Source organism: Equus asinus, chromosome 23 (genome assembly GCF_041296235.1).
Source record: "Equus asinus isolate D_3611 breed Donkey chromosome 23, EquAss-T2T_v2, whole genome shotgun sequence".
Lineage (NCBI taxonomy): Eukaryota > Metazoa > Chordata > Mammalia > Perissodactyla > Equidae > Equus > Equus asinus.
The window spans coordinates 63,112,016-63,129,199 of record NC_091812.1 but is presented as its reverse complement, the minus strand read 5'-3'; the positions used below and the strand labels follow the sequence as shown (position 1 = coordinate 63,129,199).

At 56.9% G+C, this 17,184-nt stretch overlaps 2 protein-coding genes across 8 annotated transcripts; both read left to right on the top strand.

Moving 5' to 3' along the window:
• The first annotated feature begins 4,299 nt into the window (after nucleotides 1-4,299).
• Nucleotides 4,300-7,832, top strand: SPMIP6 (sperm microtubule inner protein 6). Of its 3 annotated transcripts, XM_070495800.1 has the most exons (5): nucleotides 4,309-4,522; nucleotides 4,733-4,967; nucleotides 6,063-6,149; nucleotides 6,545-6,646; nucleotides 7,694-7,832. In XM_070495800.1, coding segments are annotated over exons 1-5 (492 nt in total). In that variant the 5' UTR covers nucleotides 4,309-4,455; the 3' UTR covers nucleotides 7,695-7,832. The 3 variants fall into 3 exon arrangements, with proteins under 3 accessions (XP_014712895.2, XP_070351901.1, XP_014712897.2); XM_014857409.3 differs by lacking the exon at nucleotides 7,694-7,832 and having other exon boundaries at nucleotides 4,300-4,522; nucleotides 4,733-4,962; nucleotides 6,545-6,704; XM_014857411.3 differs by lacking the exon at nucleotides 7,694-7,832 and having other exon boundaries at nucleotides 6,545-6,735.
• Nucleotides 7,833-7,977: 145 nt separating this feature from the next.
• On the top strand, nucleotides 7,978-15,396 carry MYORG (myogenesis regulating glycosidase). Of its 5 annotated transcripts, none has more exons than XM_044757013.2 (3): nucleotides 8,033-8,170; nucleotides 9,403-9,516; nucleotides 11,604-15,396. In XM_044757013.2, exon 3 carries the CDS (start codon nucleotides 11,677-11,679, stop codon nucleotides 13,819-13,821), a length of 2,145 nt encoding a protein of 714 aa, XP_044612948.1. In that variant the 5' UTR covers nucleotides 8,033-8,170; nucleotides 9,403-9,516; nucleotides 11,604-11,676; the 3' UTR covers nucleotides 13,822-15,396. The 5 variants fall into 5 exon arrangements, with proteins under 5 accessions (XP_014712888.1, XP_044612948.1, XP_044612946.1 ...); XM_044757011.2 differs by having other exon boundaries at nucleotides 8,035-8,170; nucleotides 9,350-9,516; XM_044757012.2 differs by having other exon boundaries at nucleotides 8,035-8,170; nucleotides 9,350-9,516; nucleotides 11,546-15,396.
• Nucleotides 15,397-17,184: the final 1,788 nt, after the last annotated feature.

Sequence of the window (17,184 nt, the reverse complement as noted above, 5' to 3'; positions counted from 1 at the left end):
GGGGAGCGCCAAATCATAGGGCCCTCTGCCAATACGGACTATGACTGTGCAGGATCTGCCCACAGAACAGAACATCAGCTGGGCACAGAGGATCCAAGAAGCCCCTCAGCTGAGGGGTTATCAGGGCGGTAGGAGCACTAGGAGCAGCAAGGTCTCATTCCTGGCTAAGAGAAGCCTCTGCTCTTTAGATCACAAGGGGGAACTGTGGGTGGCAGTGTCACCATCCCAGCACCTCGCTGCCCTCTATGAGGAAGTCCTTTCTGGTGTCTGACTTTGCTGGGTGTCCCACCCCTGCCACTCAGCTGCTTGCAGAGACCTATGGGCCAACAACTAACTTGGCATTCTGCCCTCAGCTGGGGACAAGGGGGCCCCAAAGGGAGGCCTTGGTCTGGGATTCCGCAGATCGAGCCCAACCAGGGGTGATGGGATAAGAGGAGGTGAACCCCAAGCAGCAGAGGGGCCCAGGATCTGAACCAAGATCAGGAAAAAGGTTAGGGTGAGAAGAGGACCAGAGCAAAGTGAGCGTCAGAGTCAAGGGTAATACTGGTGACAAGATTAGAACCACAGCAGAATCAGGGTCAGGTTGGAGTCAGGAAACTAGATTTAAAGCAGGTGCCCCTCCAGCCCATCACTCTTCTCCTTCAACGTGCCAGATTCCTAGAGAGGCCTCCCTGTCCAAAACACCTGCATAAGGTAGCCAGCTCCCAGGGCAGCCAGCCTTTCCTGAGGCTCCAGGTTGTACCAGGGGCCTGTTGCTCTGTTGGGGGAGACCCAGGACCTGCTCCCAGGCAGCACACAGTCTGGAAGTAAGAGGACAGGAACACCTAGCTTGGCCCATTTAAGGAGCTCCCAGCCAAGGAAAGGAAAGAAATTAGAACACCAGAAAACTATTCTGGCTGAGGGCAAATGCCTGCCTCCAAGCCCTGGCCTTGGATGGAAAGACAGGAGGAAAGGGTGATCCAAATGAAAGAACTATGCAGAGAACCAAGGCTGGCATGGGGATCCCTCTGGCATAGGGAGGGGGTTTGGGAGACCCACCTGGGCTGTGCTTCTCAATAGGGCTGGGTCTAGGGCCAGCACAGCACCAATGCTGGGGTCTCTGCATTAGCCATTTCTTCCACTCTCCCCTTGCCAGGGCCTGACTCAGACCACGCAGCGCCATGTGGATCCTGAAGCCCTACGGAAGATGGTCAAATGTGCTGTGCAGGACTACACCTATAAGGGTTCTGTGCCGGGCCACCCTTACTTGCCTGAGAAATACTGGCTCTCTCAAGAGGAAGGTAGGGCCTCCCCTTACCCAACTCTGACCCCATTCAGTGACACCCAACAATGACCCTTAACCTGAATCCACCTTGGATCCTGACCTCCACCCTGATCCTATATCAACCTTATCCCCATTCATGACCTGGGCTGCTTCTCTAATCACTTCCACTCTAGCTTGACTCCCAACCACCTTACCTGATCCTGACACTGACCCTGGAGGAGGAGATCCAGGCCCTGCCTTTTGGGAACTCCCTTTCTGCACCAAGGAACTGGAAGAGGCCTGGGTCTTATCCCTAGAGAGATGGGGGAGTATTAACCTCCAGAAAACTCCCTCCAAGTGTATTCCGGGTGCCATCTCCTCCCCTCTTCTTAGTGACCCTGTTCCATCAGCTTCCCCATCTCCCCTGCATCCCTCTGCCCCACCACACCTCCCTCCCCTCAACTTGGAAGCCTTTTTAAATCATTTCCTGCCTAAAAATTCTCTCTTGCTCCTCCCCTTCACAGCCAAGATTCTTGGAAACATAGTCTACACTCAACTGTCTCTACTTCCTTGCTCCTTACACTTTACGAGACATTATCTTTCCCATTTGGTTAGGTACTTATCATCTGTCTCCAAATGAGCAGAGAGCCTTGTCTTATTCACAGCTGTGCCCCCTCCATTTAGAACAGCACCAGGCTTCATAAGTATCTGCTGAGTGAATTGATGATAAATCTTCATCGATTTGGAATTGGGAGTCTGCTTCTCCTACACTCATACATAAAAAGCGCTCTTGGGGGTTCTCATTACCACGTCCAAGGGACACTTTGAACTTTACCTATGAGACCAACCCCATGCATTTCACTCTTGGACCAGTCTCTACTTCTGGAAACTCCTTCCTTCCTCAGCTTCTCTCACGCCTCAATTTCCTGGGTCTCTTGTCCACCCATTCTGGAAACGTGGGGTCCTCATGATGGTAATCTGAGCCCTCTTCTCTCCTTACTCCTCTCCTGAGACTATTTTATCTAACCCTGTCTTTAATTACTGACAACTCCAAGTCTTTATTCCTAACTTTGACCTCTTACCAGAATTCCACTCTCCTTCATCTGATTATGGTCATCTTTACCTGAATGTCCCCAAACACCTCAAACTCAGTGTGTCCAACCCACCAACCCAGAACTCCAAACCCAACAGCCTGCCCCCCACCTACACCTGCTCATTCTCTCGGGCTCCTAGACCTCCTTTCCTGATGTCTCTCCTGTGTGTTCTTTCAGACTGATCACAAGGGCCTCGTAGGACAGACTTGGGTGACTGGATGGGTGGGGCTTTGGAGAGTTTTAAGGAGGGAAATGTCTTGGTCAGATTTTCATTTGTGAAAAAGCGCCACAGCTTCTATGTAGAGATTGGACTGTAGGATTTCAAAATGAGGTAGGGAGACCAGTAGGCTAATAATAATAATAGTTTTCTATGGGTCAGGCATTGCTCTAAGGGTTTTACATATATTAACTCATTTAAATCTTACAACAACCCTGTAAGGTAGATAGTACTATTATTCCCATTTTAAAATTGAGGAAACTGAGACACAGTGAAATTAATTAACTCAGTCAAGGTCACACACAGCTAATATCTCACAGAGCTGAAATTTGAACCCTGGCTGTCTGTCTGCAGAGTCCATTCTACTAACCACGACATTATATCGTCTCCTGGTTAAGGCACTACGGAGATTCAGGGCTGAGATCATGGAGGACTGGAAGAGGGGAGAGATTCAAGCGATTTTAAGGAGGCAGGATAAGCACGTTTTGGAGCCTGGATGTGGAAGATGAGAGAGAGGGAGGAACTGGGAGGAGGCCCCATTTCCACATTGGCTGACTCAGAGAGGGTGGTGCCAGGATGCAAAGTATCAACTCAAAGGATCCAGACCCCACTTGAAGGCTAGCCTTAGGTGGGAAATGGGCTGTGTCTCAGTGTCTAAGATAAGTGTAGGGCCAAGCTGGGCTTGGCTGGCCTGAAGGGGATCAGGGAGAGCCCAGCTTTGTGCTGGGGGAAACATCTGTGAGAGAGGAAACATCTCAGGAGTCTCAGATCCTGGGGTAGAGCAAGGAATAACACTGTCTTATGTCTCTACCCCTATGGTCAAGCAGACAAATGTACCCCAAACTACCTGTGCAGTAACCGGTATAACACACGGAGGATGGGACCTTACAACTACACTGGCTGGAACAAATATGCCACATGCCTTCCTCGGCTGCCTAAGGTATCTACTGTGCCCAGCACAGATGGGGTCTGGAACACACACCCCTCCATCTCCCAAACCACAGTGACTATATTTCACCATGAGTTCCTCATCTCTTTCCTAGCAACAATGCTCCAGGGCTCTTCCCCATCTGTGAAACTGGGGTTTGTATTTTCTAGGAGACAAGGGAGCCCAGGAGCGGAGCTATGGAAGGGGTTGGGTCCCCTGGGTCCTCATCTCTGTCCAGGCTCTGTGGGGACACGGCTAGTGTGCTCTCCTTGATGTGCTGCCTTCCTGAAGCTTGCCCCCTGGCCCCTTCCCACATGGTCTGGCCAAGGAATCAGTGGTAGGCTGACTCCACCTGCTTCACTCTCCCTCCTTTGTGATGTGAGCAGTGACAAAAGGAGGGAGAGCAAGGCCCCCCAGAGACAGTGCAGATAGATGTGGGAGAGTCTTCAGAGGAAATAGGAAGGAGTTCAGGCGCAGCCCCAGGCCGGAGGGAGGAGGGAAAGTGAGAGGATCCCAGGGCAGAGCAGGGGTTCTTAACTGTAGGCTGGTGGCTGACCTCGGGTTGGCTGAACCCTCTACAATCAGAACTTCCTCAAGAATCGGAATTTTCCACAAGTTCCCCAGGTGATTCTGATGGGCAGGCAATATTGAAACCCCCCTGTTAGAGTCAGCGAGACAAAGAAGAGTAAAATCAAAGGCAAACGCTGAGGCAGAAATGTCACAGGCCCGGGTCTTGGCCGGTCCACCTACAGCTCCCCCTACCCACCCCCACCCCCACCCCCGGTAGGCGGAGTAAACGCGTTGCCCGGCGACAACCCCAAACACCCAGAGCCTGGGGGAGTAGGGAGCATCCGGAGGGCGGGAGAAGGCGCAGCCTGGCACTGGTCTGGGTGTTCTGGGAGGACCCTCAAAAGGAGGAATTCTTCTCGGCCAGAGCTTGAGGTAGCGTGTGTGCCACTTCCAGGAGGCCGGGATGGAGACAGCAGTTCGAGGAATGCCCTTGGAGTACCCTCCTAAGCCAGAGCGACTCAATGCCTACGGTAACGGGTGGTGGGGGGTTGGAGCCGAACGGGTAGGGGAAGCCAGAAGGATGGCGGGATGGGGACGTGGGGGACGGGGGCGGAGGCCGAGGGTCCTGGACAGGGTGTAACCCTGTCTCTGACTGTCCCTGTTTTTGTCTCCATGTCTTCCTGTCTGTCCCCATTCTTGTGACTGTCTGGGTCTCCCGGGCTCGGGGTCCGCGGGCGCAGAGCGCGATGTGGTGGTGAACATGCTGAACTCGCTGTCACGGAACCAGCAGCTGCCGCAGATCGCGCCCCGGTGCGGGTGCGTGGACCCGCTGCCGGGCCGCCTGCCCTTCCAGGGTTATGAGAGCCCTTGCTCAGGCCGTCACTACTGTCTGCGCGGGATGGACTACTACGCCACGGGGGCACCCTGCACCGAGCGCCGCCCGCGGCCTCCGTGCGCCGACCTGCAGACTGTAAGGTTCGCAGGGCCCAGCGCTTCTCAGCCGGGCCCCGCCCCCAGACAAGCTCCGCCCCCAGATCCCAGCCCCGCCCCCTCGGCTGCGCGCCGCGTCCCGCACCACTTGCAGCTCGGCCCTGCCGCGAGGCCGGAGGCGCCCAGCCTCCAGCCCGCTCTGCCCCCTTCCTGGGCCGCCCATCCCGCCCTCCGGCCCCAGGGCCTGAGCGGACTTGCATCTCTTTTGGGGACCCCGCCGGGGGATTTTTTTAAAGAAACCCCGCACACAAGTCGCATCCCCTTCCCACGCCCTCCAGCCCCGCCCCCTACCTGGACACCTGGTGCCGGAGACGCAGGTTCTAGCCTGCAGGGTGCCATGCGTCCTCGAAAAAGTGTCCTCTCTTCCTGGGCCTCGGGTCTCTGTCAGTAATGGGCAGGGTCATTGCCAGGTACTAAGTGAGCAAGGAAATGGTGACCCCATTCCCAGAGGGGCCCTCGGAGTCCCGCACCACCTCTGCAGGGAAACAGCCTCGTGTGTGACTGTCGAGGACACTGAGGCCCGAGCGCGCAGCCTTCTCCCTGCCCAGGGCGGGGACCGGGTGGGCCGAGCCCGGAGAGCTCCAGCGTCTGTGTCCGTCTAGAGAGCTGCGAAGGGGGTCCTGAACCCTGTCCCTAACCCCATGGAGATCCCCTACGCCTCCGCAGGCAGAGAACCTGATTCACTGTGCGAGACTGGGCAAAGGGGAGCATAGGGTAGCGAGAAAGTGCCTGGGCCTCAGAAACCTCGCCTGGTCGATAGTGCTGGAGTAATCGCCGTTCCATGGCGAGGATCCGGGCGCTCCTAGGTCCTCAACGACTGGAGCCCGACCCTGCCCAGAGCCTAGCCGGCTCCACGGCCCACTGCGCGGCAGAAACGAGGCCTTACGGGGAGGAGGAGATCCAGGTGTCTTCCCAAAGACGATGCTTCGATGAGGTCTTGAAGGGCCAGGAGGCCGGAGGGGAGGATCTCGGGGCCGTAGGACTGACGCCTGAAGCGCCGCTCAGAGTCTTGGTCTGGGTTGGTGGGTAGGGGGAAATCAAAAGGCCCTAGCCTTGCCTGCCCACCGCTTCCTCCTGCAGGACTGTATCGCCCTACGATCACCGGCCCGGAATGCAGTGTGCTGTTATAACTCCCCCGCTGTCATACTACCCATGTCCGAACCTTAGGTAAGGTTGGCGCGCACACATGGAAATGCACAAGACCCCGGGGGCTGTTCAATGGGCGCGGTGAGGGACTCGGGGACTAGTTGGGGCGGAGACTGTCCGCCACGATACACTGACTGGAAGGTGCCACCAGGGGGCGCTAGTGCCATGGGGACCTCAAAGCTGGCAAGGAACTGGAGGACCCCGTGAGAGGGCGTGGAGGCCTCATTGAGGGGTTCCACATTGGCAGCGGGGCTTAGAGTCAAGAGATGAGGGCGTTACAGTAGAACCTGAGGTCAGGAGGTCAGTGTTGGAGCCTAGGGTCAGTATTAGGGGCAAAATGTTGGGATAAGGTTAGCTCGGAGAATTGGAATCGGAGGTATAAGGGTCCAAAAGGGCTGGCCCGTCTCTCCCCACAGATGGGACACAAGTCACTTCAAGAAGACCGGTGGCCTCCGCAGAAACAGCTATGTCGTCCACCCTGAGTTTGTGTCTGAGACCTATCCCGACTACCACTGCTGGTAGGGCCTGGGCTGGCTGGGCCAAGGGGGCTGAGCAATCAATAAACTCTTCACCCCAAAAGCTGCCTCCTGTGTCCTTACCCAGCAGGATCTGGCAGTGACGAACCAGTCACTCAGGCCTCTGCCAGACCTCCCAGCTGAGATGCAGTTTCTCAAAGTCATCCTGCCCTGAGCCCTCCCCACCCCCATCATCTCAGTAGACGTCCCTGAGGGGCCTCCTGACATATGACAGTAGCTTATGTCCAGCTGGTGTCCTCTTCCTCTCCACCCCAGAGCCCAAACTAACGAGTCCACCTAGCCATCAAGGAGGGCCTGTCTACCTCCCACCCCAAAAGGGCCCTCCAGCTGACATTTTCCCCATATCCCCCAAACCTAGATGCTCCCCTCTCCCCAGCATCTCAGTAGACCCAGAATCCTCCATTCTGCAGTCAGAGCCCCATCCCTATACCCAAAACTCCTGGGCTCTGCTCCCAGAGTCTCCATCACAGCTCCCAAAAAGCCTATGTCCAGACACCCCTGCTGCCCTCCCCACCCAAGTCCAAGGGTCCAAAACATCATTTTGGAGAGTTTCATCACCAAGAAACGTCAAATTAAAAAACAAAGCCCTGCTTCTTCGTCCCTCGGGGAGCAAGGGGTGGGGTGTTGTGGAATCTCTTGGATCTTCAGTATTTTCGCACCCCACTTCCTCCTGGGGCAGGGGTACGGCGGGGCACACCCAGCTCCTCATAGCACAGGCATTTCTAACGGCTGTCACTACGAGGGTGGGCGGGGGTTGCAAAATACTGAGCGGAAGCCGGTCTTCTCAGCTTGGGCTTCCCGGCTGTTGGAACTAGGCTCCCCCATGGGGTCCTTGATTGGATCTGCCCTGCCCTGAGCCGCTGAGATCCTCCCGGAATTCCGCTACATTTTTCTTATGGGAAAACTTTTTCCATGTGGAGAGCTAGTGACAGCGTTGTACCGAGACGGCCTCCACCTCCTCAAGTCTGGAGGGGAAGGAATGCCAAGGGCCAGCCCTGTCCCTTTACCCTGCGTCTCTCTCCTCCTCAGACACATCCCGAATTTAGCCGAGAGGTGCAAGAAGCCCCACGAGGCTCCTTCCTCCAGAACTACACTTCCCGGCAGGCCTGGGCCAGAGCCCCGCCCGCAGGTGGTAAGCTACTGCCCAGCGGGGGCGGGCCTGCAGGTGGGGGGCGGAGCCGGGATGCACCCGGCTCGCGGCCGGCCTGAGATGCCCCGAGTCGGGCACCCAGCAGTAGGAGGACGGTGGGGGCCAAGAGGCGGGGCCTCAAGTCCGCGTGACAATGTGGGAGGAGGGGTCGGGCGCCCGAGGCGGGGCTGGACTCCGAGGCCCGAGGCTAGACCGACCGACCGGGGCGTGGCCGAGCAGCCAGAGGGCGGGGCCCGAGGAGGCCTCAGCTGTCCCCAGGCAGGCAGCGCCCGCGCCGCGCCGTGGCCGCTCAGCTCCCGCTAGCGTGGAGGGGATCTGCGGGAGCCTCCCTTCACCCCACTTCTGGGGTCACTGCCGTGAGTGAGCCCAGCGGGAGGACTTTGGGGGTTGTTGAGGGAGCACACTTCTTGAACTTTTGCTCCTACCAATGAGTAGGTGGCGCGAGCCTGGACACCTGGGCCCCTCCTCTGGCCGCGGGTCCCAGCGTGCGACCGGCCCCTTGACCTCAGCCTGTCCCTTCGGACATTGTAGCTGTAGCGCTGGGTGGATGTGGAGTATTCTAGGCTGTCGGCGCAGTCACTCGATTCCGCCGGATCCCGGCGCTGGGCAGGGCAGGGAGATGGGCCGGATCGAGTTGCCTTTGACATTTCCACCCCCACCCCCCGGGAATTGTGTTCGACAAACGACTCAGCTTAGAATAGCTTCCCCTCAGTTGGGCCGGGCCGGGCCCTCCCCGTCAGACCCGGCTAGGGGCTGGCAGCCAAGACTGAGCGTGAGCGTCAAGTGGGGAGAGGCTTGGCTAGGGCAGACCCCACCTGCCGTCATCAGCCTGCGGTTGGCCAGACGGCGGAGGCGGCAGATTACAGGGGTCTCTAGCGCCACCGTTAACACCGGAACCACAGTTCCTCTCCCACAGCCCTAGTACCAGATGCCATTAAAATTGCCCCTTTCCCACCCCCAAGAAGGCTTCCTGGAGCACGCAGCCCTTGGGAAGACAGGCCTCACCATGCCCACACCCCACACCCACCTGATGGAAGCCTGTCCCACCCTCTTGGCCACAAAGCTCCTTTCCTCTGCTGGGTCCAGACAGCCGGTCAGACCATTATCTCCCATCTCCTAAAACTTATGCTGTGGAGAGTTAAGCTGGGATTTTGGATTCAGACAACCTTGCTACTGGGTGACTTCAAACAAGTTCCTTTTTCTGTTTGGGCCACTGTTTCCCCAGCTGGAAAATGAGCGTGGCTATGCCTCCATTCGGCATCATTGTTAGGGTTGGATGCTGTGGTGGCTTTGGAGAGAGCAGCCCAATGCCTCATGCAGTGGGTGCCCAGGGCTCCTGTCCTTCATCAAAGAACCTCGGAATCCTAGAAAATTAAGATTCTCAGAATCTAAGTGTTGGAAAGGGTTTTTGAGGTCACCTTGGTAGCCTCTCCAAGCCTCCAGGGGTCATGAGATGGGCTGACTTAGTATGTAAGTTTTGAGGATGAGGGGCCTCTGTCTGATTCCGATATGAAGCCTTTCCCCTATTCCCTTAGTGCCCAGACTGGGGCCTTGGTTGTGTCGAATGATGACTATCAATGCACAGCAGGTCTGGCCTAGGCCACCTGAGGCCTTTTTGGGTTCTGCCTCGCTTGAGAGCATCAGCTAAAGGCCACTGCCTGCATTTTCCAGGAGGACTTTTCTAACCTGTACCTACAGGAAGGTGAGTCCACAGTGGGGTGGGGGAGTTCTGAAAGCTAAGTTGGGTGGGCTGGGAGGGGAATAAGAGGCTGTTCCAGACCAGCTGGAACTGACCAGCTTAGGGAGTCGGGGAGAGGGAGCACAGAGAATGAGGCGCTGAGATAGCACCTCCCTGGTGGTGGTGGGAGGGCATTGTGGGGAGCTGTATGCTGACACCTGGGATCAAAATTCCGATCTGTGTCTGGCATTCTGGATAGTCTCTTCGTGGGAAAGGTAGGGGAGGGGAACCCTGAGCAGTTCTGGCATCTCCTAGGAAGTCACTGGGGACTTAGAGACTAGACGCTGGCATCTGGGAGGAGGCTAATTACTGTTTGCCAGTCTCCCTGTCTCCTTCCCCTCAGCTGGAGCAGGTGGGCAGCCAGCTGGCTGGCAGTGAGTATGTCTGTGTGTGTGCACCTGGCTCGTGCTATTTCCTTACTGGACCCTGCCCTGAGGGCTGAGAGAGGAAGGATCAATGGCCTCGAGCAGCAGATTGGGACACACACACACACCTCCCCCCAGGTCTATGTTTCCCTGCAGTCATATCTGGATGTTTACCCTACAGTGTGTGAGAGTGTATGTGTGTAGTGGGGGAGGGGGTTCTCATCCCTGGAGAGCTGGTAGGTGAGGGAGAGACGCTGGCCCAAGAGGGGTGGATGAAATCTCCTAAAGCAGGTGGCCTGAAGGATTTAGGTTGAAGAAGGAATGAGCTGGTAGTCACAGGATAGGCTTGGCTGGAAATGGAATCAGAAAGGCAGATAAGATCACATCATGCTGGGGCCGGCCCCGTGGCCTAGTGGTTAAGTTCAGTGCACTCTGCTTTGGCAGCCCAGGTTCAGTTCCTGGGCGCAGACCTACACCACTCATCAGTGGCGATGCTACGGCTGTGACCCACATACAAAATAGAGGAAGACTGGCACAGATGTTAGCTCAGGGCTAATCTTCCTCAAGCAAAAAGAGGAAGATTGGCAACAGATGTTAGCTCAGGGTGAATCTTCCTCACCAAAAGAAAACAAAACAAAAACAAAGACCACACCATGTTTTGGGCTTCAATTGCAAAGGTTACACTTCTGCACTTCCTTATGGGGGTCATGAGCTGCCCTCTGGTAGTCTGTTAAGTACTTTAGAGAGATCACTATGGCTGCTGTGAGCAGAAGGCATTGAGGGGAAAGAAGTTGGGAGTAGGGAGGCCTATGGGAAGTGTTGCAGTAATTCAGAGAAATGGCAGTGCCCAAGCGAGAGCAGGAGCAGCAGGACAGTGGGCAAGTGGTTGAGGAAAGCCAGGAGGTGGCTGGCCCACAGATGTGCTGCAGGGAGCAGAGCAGGAAGGTGGGCAGGGAGATGGACCTGGAGATCGGTAGCTGAGAACAGGGTGGAGTTTGAGGGCAAAGGGGGGGATCTGAGAAGCCACCATAGCCCCCACGCTAGGCTCCTGACCCCAGCCCTTACGTCCAACCCGACCCTGCCTGCCTCCAAACCAGGCTATAGGACTGAGTCTGGCTTTGTGTATCTTCTCTAATCTCCAGGTTTAACTGTGCTTCTGATTCAAGATTACATTCCTTACCTGAGCTGTTCCCCTCTCTCCTCTCCCCCTCCGGGGACAGGCAAGCCAGCCTACTGCCCTGTTAAAGGTCTCAAGGAGCTGGCTGGCTTATTCCCCCTCCCCCACTATGGCCACATCTTTGGGAAACCAGGCTCTCTCCAGATGCCTCCCCTTCTCTTCAGCCTGCTCTGCGTCCCTGTGTGATCCAGGGAGGCCTGACTTAGTCTGTGATCATGGACAGCTCCCAGCCCTGTCTGGTTTGTCCCTCCACCAGGAGAATGAGGATGCATACCATCTGCCCCTCCCCATTCAGAGTCCTGACTAATTTTGGCAAGCACTGGGGCCCATGAGAAAGGAAGGGTAAGACACAGACAGATTGTCCTGGTCAGAGTCAAGACCTTACGTCCCAGCTCTTACGTCCTGGTATACACCTTCCCAAAGTATACACCTCTTCTTTTTTTTGCTGCAGCAAATGGAAATACTATGGAATGAGAAAGCTCAGTTCCACCTCTCTCTTCCCCTTCTAGACTCAGGCAGGCCAGGTTCAGGTGGGCTTTGTCGGGTGGCCCCACTGCCCACGCCTTCCTTAACTGGGGGCTGATGCCCCAGAAGCCTGACGAGAAGAGCCAGGCCTATCCCCGCCGCCGCCCCGGGAGCCACACAGGCCGTAAAAGTCCCGAGGCCGTCGCTGCCGCAGCCATGTACACCTTCGTGCCTGACAATTTCTCGCCTTCCAAGCCCAAGCCGTCCAAAGAGCTGAAGCCGCTGCTGGGCTCCGCGGTGCTGGGGCTGCTGCTGGTGTTGGCCGCGGTGGTGGCCTGGTGCTACTACAGCGCTTCTCTACGCAAGGCGGAACGCCTGCGAACCGAGCTGCTGGACCTCAACCGCGGCGGCTTCTCCATCCGCAACCAGAAGGGCGAACAGGTCTTCCGCCTGGCATTCCGCTCGGGCGCGCTGGACCTCGACTCCTGCAGCCGCGACGGCGCCCTGCTCGGCTGCTCGCGCACGGCCGACGGGCGCCCTCTGCACTTCTTCATCCAGACAGTGCGGCCCAAGGACACGGTCATGTGCTACCGCGTGCGCTGGGAGGAGGCGGTGCCGGGGCGCGCTGTGGAGCACGCCATGTTCCTGGGAGACGCGGCTGCACACTGGTACGGGGGCGCCGAGATGAGGACGCAGCACTGGCCCATCCGCCTGGACGGCCAGCAGGAGCCGCAGCCCTTCGTCACCAGTGACGTCTTTTCCTCCAATGCCGCGTTCGGAGGCATCCTCGAGCGCTATTGGCTGTCGTCGCGTGCGGCTGCCATCAAGGTCAACGACTCAGTGCCCTTCCATTTGGGCTGGAACAGCACCGAGCGCTCGCTGCGGCTGCAGGCGCGCTACCACGACACGCCCTACAAGCCGCCCGCCGGCCGCGCCGCGGCGCCGGAGCTCAGCTACCGCGTGTGCGTCGGCTCAGACGTCACCTCCATCCACAAGTACATGGTGCGGCGCTATTTCAACAAGCCGTCGAGGGTGCCGGCCCCCGAGGCCTTCCGGGACCCCATCTGGTCCACGTGGGTGCTGTACGGGCGCGCCGTGAACCAGGACAAGGTGCTGCGTTTGGCCCAGCAGATCCGCCAGCACCGCTTCAACAGCAGCCACCTGGCAATCGACGACATGTACACACCTGCCTACGGCGACTTCGACTTCGACGAGGCCAAGTTCCCCAACGCCAGCGACATGTTCCGCCGCCTGCGCGACGCCGGCTTTCGCGTCACGCTCTGGGTGCACCCGTTCGTCAACTACAACTCGTCGTGCTTCGGCGAGGGCGTGGAGCGCGAGCTGTTCGTGCGCGAGCCCACCGGCCGGCTGCCCGCGCTCGTGCGCTGGTGGAATGGCATCGGCGCCGTGCTCGACTTCACTCGCCCCGAGGCCCGCGACTGGTTCCAGGGGCACCTGCGGCGGCTGCGCTCGCGCTATGCCGTGGCCTCTTTCAAGTTCGACGCCGGCGAGGTCAGCTATCTGCCGCGGGACTTCAGCACCTACAGGCCGCTGCCCGACCCCAGCGTCTGGAGCCGGCGCTACACCGAGATGGCGCTGCCCTTCTTCTCGCTGGCCGAGGTGCGCGTGGGCTACCAGTCCCAGAACATCTCGTGCTTCTTCCGCCTGGTGGACCGCGACTCGGTGTGGGGCTACGATCTGGGACTGCGCTCGCTTATCCCCGCCGTGCTCACCGTCAGCATGCTGGGCTACCCGTTCATCCTGCCGGATATGGTGGGTGGCAACGCGGTGCCTGAGCGCACAGCGGGTGGCGGCGGTGTGCCCGAGCGCGAGCTCTACGTGCGCTGGCTGGAGGTGGCCGCCTTCATGCCCGCCATGCAGTTCTCGGTCCCACCCTGGCAATACGACGCCGAAGTGGTGGCCATCGCGCACAAGTTCGCGGCGCTGAGGGCCTCGCTCGTGGCGCCGCTGTTGCTTGAGCTGGCGGGTGAGGTCACCGACACGGGCGACCCCATCGTGCGCCCCCTCTGGTGGATCGCGCCCGGCGACGAGACGGCGCACCGCATCGACTCGCAGTTCCTTATCGGGGACACGCTGCTGGTGGCGCCGGTGCTGGAGCCGGGCAAGCAAGAGCGGGATGTCTACTTGCCGGCGGGCAAGTGGCGCAGCTATAAAGGGGAGCTTTTTGACAAGACGCCCGTGCTGCTCACTGATTACCCCGTCGACCTCGACGAGGTCGCCTACTTTATCTGGGCATCCTGACCCAGCCCAGAACCCGGGAACCCCACGGCCCTAACCCCAGTCTTTATGCGGGCCTTTAACCCTCCATCACATCCACACCGTGTATCCCCAGGAATCCCCACCTCTGTACCATCCAGTAAGTGGGTGCTAAGGTAAATGTGCCGGAGCCAGATCCTATACGGCCAGCGGAGGGGGCGCTGAAGCAACCGCCCACAACAATGCACAAGCCTAACAGCCCCTTTCCCTCCACACTCACTCCAGTCTGGGAAAACTCTCCCCTGGGGTGGGGGTGAGAGCTCAAGGAAGGTCGGCTGTCTTCCTGCTACACACAGTTGGGTTTTAAAAGCATGAAGAAAAAATGCCCTCCATGGCAACCTCCATGGCCATCTTTGTCCTTCTGAGGTGGGGACTTGATCCTCCTTAATGTCCTAAAATAGCCCTCATCCCACTTAGAAAGGGCACGTTCTTGGTGTTGGAAGCCAGGCCCGGAGCTGCCAGCACTGGCCTGGACTGTGGCTGACCTGGTCCTCCCCGAGCTGGGGAGAAGGGAGGGAGGTGCTTGGCCAACTGACAAGGAGGCAGGAGGTCCCCTGTGGGAGGACAGGAGGACTGGGCTCAGCATGGAGCCATCATTGTTGTCCCTGGTGTGCGAAGAGACTCCTAACCCTGCACTAACCCACCTGTGTAGGCAGGGGCTCAGCCCTGGGCCAGGCCACGGCCTGATGGGCAAGCACTTGCAAGGCCATGCAGGCCAGACTTGGTGCCTTAACTCAAGAACCAGTGTGTGTGTGTCTGTGTATGAGACAAAGAGAGAGAGACATCGTGTGTGCCTGGATCTCTGGAATGAACACAGTATCCCTGAGGCTGGGTAAGCCTGGAGGGAGGGGCCAGGGAAAAAATTTGAGGTTTTGATTGTTGAGTTGGCCCCCTCCCAGGTGATGTCCCTGGGACTCTGGTAGGAAATAATCGGTCCTTTCAAGATTCCTCAGCTGCCTACTCCCTGCACATGTGGGCAGGGGTGTGGCCTAAAAGGGAGCGACGGTCTTATTCCAAGAGTGACGTGCTTCAGCGCACGAGCTACAAACGCACATCGACACCTGCAGATACACATACAGGGGAAGGGCATTCATTTCAGCCATTTCCCCTTTCTGAGAACTGCAACCTCAGCCAGAGTGAGTTTTTCCTGACTTTGTAGCTGCGTCTGGGGAAGGCGTGGCTTGCCAGAGTGGGGAGTTGGGAGACAGGACGGGGCTCAGCTTCCCTGGACAGGTTGGACAGCAGAGCCAGTCCCTCACCCCTTAGAGAATGCATCCCTTTGCCCACTCCTCCACCCCCCGCTATTTTCTCAGTGTGAAGAGGCCTAATGAAGGTTTGGAGGCGCTCAGAGATGCCCATCTCGGGTGCTGATTCTACCACTCATCTACAAGCTGTGTGACCCTAACAAGCTGCTTAACCTCACAGAGCCTCAGTTTCCTCGTATGTAAAATGGTGATAATAATGCTACCTCCCAGGTTGTTGTGGGAATTATAAGCACAGACGTATGTAAAGTGCCTGGCACAAGTAGGTGCTCAATAAAAGGTAGCTCTTATAATACTAGATCTTATTTTCTTGCTTAAAAAGGACAAGGGGGGCCGGCCCCATGGCCTAGTGGTTAAGTTCAGCATGCTGCACTTTGGCGGCCAGGGTTCAGTTCCCAGGCGTGGACCTATACCATTCGTCAGCGGCCGTGCGGTGGCCACGACCCACATGCAAAATAGAGGAAGATTGGCACAGACGTTAGCTCAGGGCCAATCTTCCTCAAGCAAAAAGAGGAAGATTGGCAACAGATGGTAGCTCAGGGTGAAACTTCCTCAGCAAAAAAAGAAATAAATAAAAAGACAAGGATTTTTTCCGGCCCCAGCTCCCAGCTCAACTGGCTTCCTCTGGGCCTGCCTATGACACCCTCTTCCCAAACCTCTGCACATCATATCCAATTGAATTCTGAGTTTGTGACCCAAAGGAGACTGTGGCCAGGAGAAAGGCAAGAGAAAAAATATCTAAAGGTGGGCTATCAAGAGCCAGGACTCCTGGGTCCCCAGGAGATGGGGAGTAAATGGAAGTAGCTTCCCTCTCCTTTTCGTCAAGAGCATCTACCAGTCGTGAGGCTCGATGAGGAGTCTCCCCCAGCTCTGGTGCCCAGTCATGTGCTGTGGAGTGACTGTCCTGGCCCCTGGAATGTTCCCTAAATGGCTGGAGAGCACAACTCACACTTGAATGGCCCTCCAGCTTTCTGTGCAATCTGAAGCCAGTTTACCAAACCCCTTGAACCTTGGTTTCTTCATCTTTAAAATGGAATATCTAGGATTAGTGAGAAGTGTCGGTAAAGCACTTATGCAAAAATTGGCAGAGTACTCAATAAATGGTAACTTGTCAATTCTTATTCTAAACAAGGAAGAAAGAAAAGTTCTGCCTAGAACCTGTGCTGTCCAATATGGTAACCACTAGCCACATGGGGCTTCTTTAATTTTAAAATTAATTAAAATTGAGCAAAATTTAAAATCCAGTTCTTCAGGCACACTAGCCACATTTCAAGTGTTCTAAAGCCATGTGTGACCAGTGGCTAACATATTGGACAGTGGAGATTATAGAACATTCCATAGTTGCAGAAAGTTTTACTGGACAGCCCGAGACCAAGCAGTGTGTGCTGTGTGAGACGGCATGCAGAGGCATAAAGTAACCTAAAAGGCCTAAGTAATCTGACATGGAGGAGGAGGGGTACCCTGTGGAAGGGCACCGAGGGCAGGCAGCAGTGTCTTCAGCCTAGTTGGGGGAAGGGGCACACCACGCCCACTGAGCACTCACTGTGTGCTGGGGCAGGGCCAAAGGAAAGAATGCCCTTGTCTGGCCAAATTCCAACAAACTGGCCCTTGGCTTGTGATCTGGTTTCTAGTCTGGCCTCTACTACCACTGACCTTGTTAATCACAAAAGCACAGATGAACAAATTGAAGCACTGAGGGAGGAGGGCATTGTCTTGAAGTCACACGGAAGATTAGAAGACTGGACTGGAACCTGGTGCTCTGCATCCAGATGCCTAGAATCTCCCACCCAGAATTCACCCACCGTTCAACAGCATGGCCCAGTCCTGGCCTGTATACCTCCAAGGATGGGGAGCCAGCTGAAATGTGCGCCTCTGAAGCTGCCACCCAATGGGCCTGACTCTAAGCCAAGAAGTATTTCCTCTTCCCCCACTGACACCAAAAACAGAAGTGTGAGAAGTTGGAGTAGGGGCTGGAATGAGAGGAGCCACGAAAAAGAGCTGGGTCTGAGAGATGGAGGAGGGGCCGGAACCGGGTTGGAAGCTACCTCAACCCAATTTCCCAGGATGCCAGGGGCTCTGGCCCCTT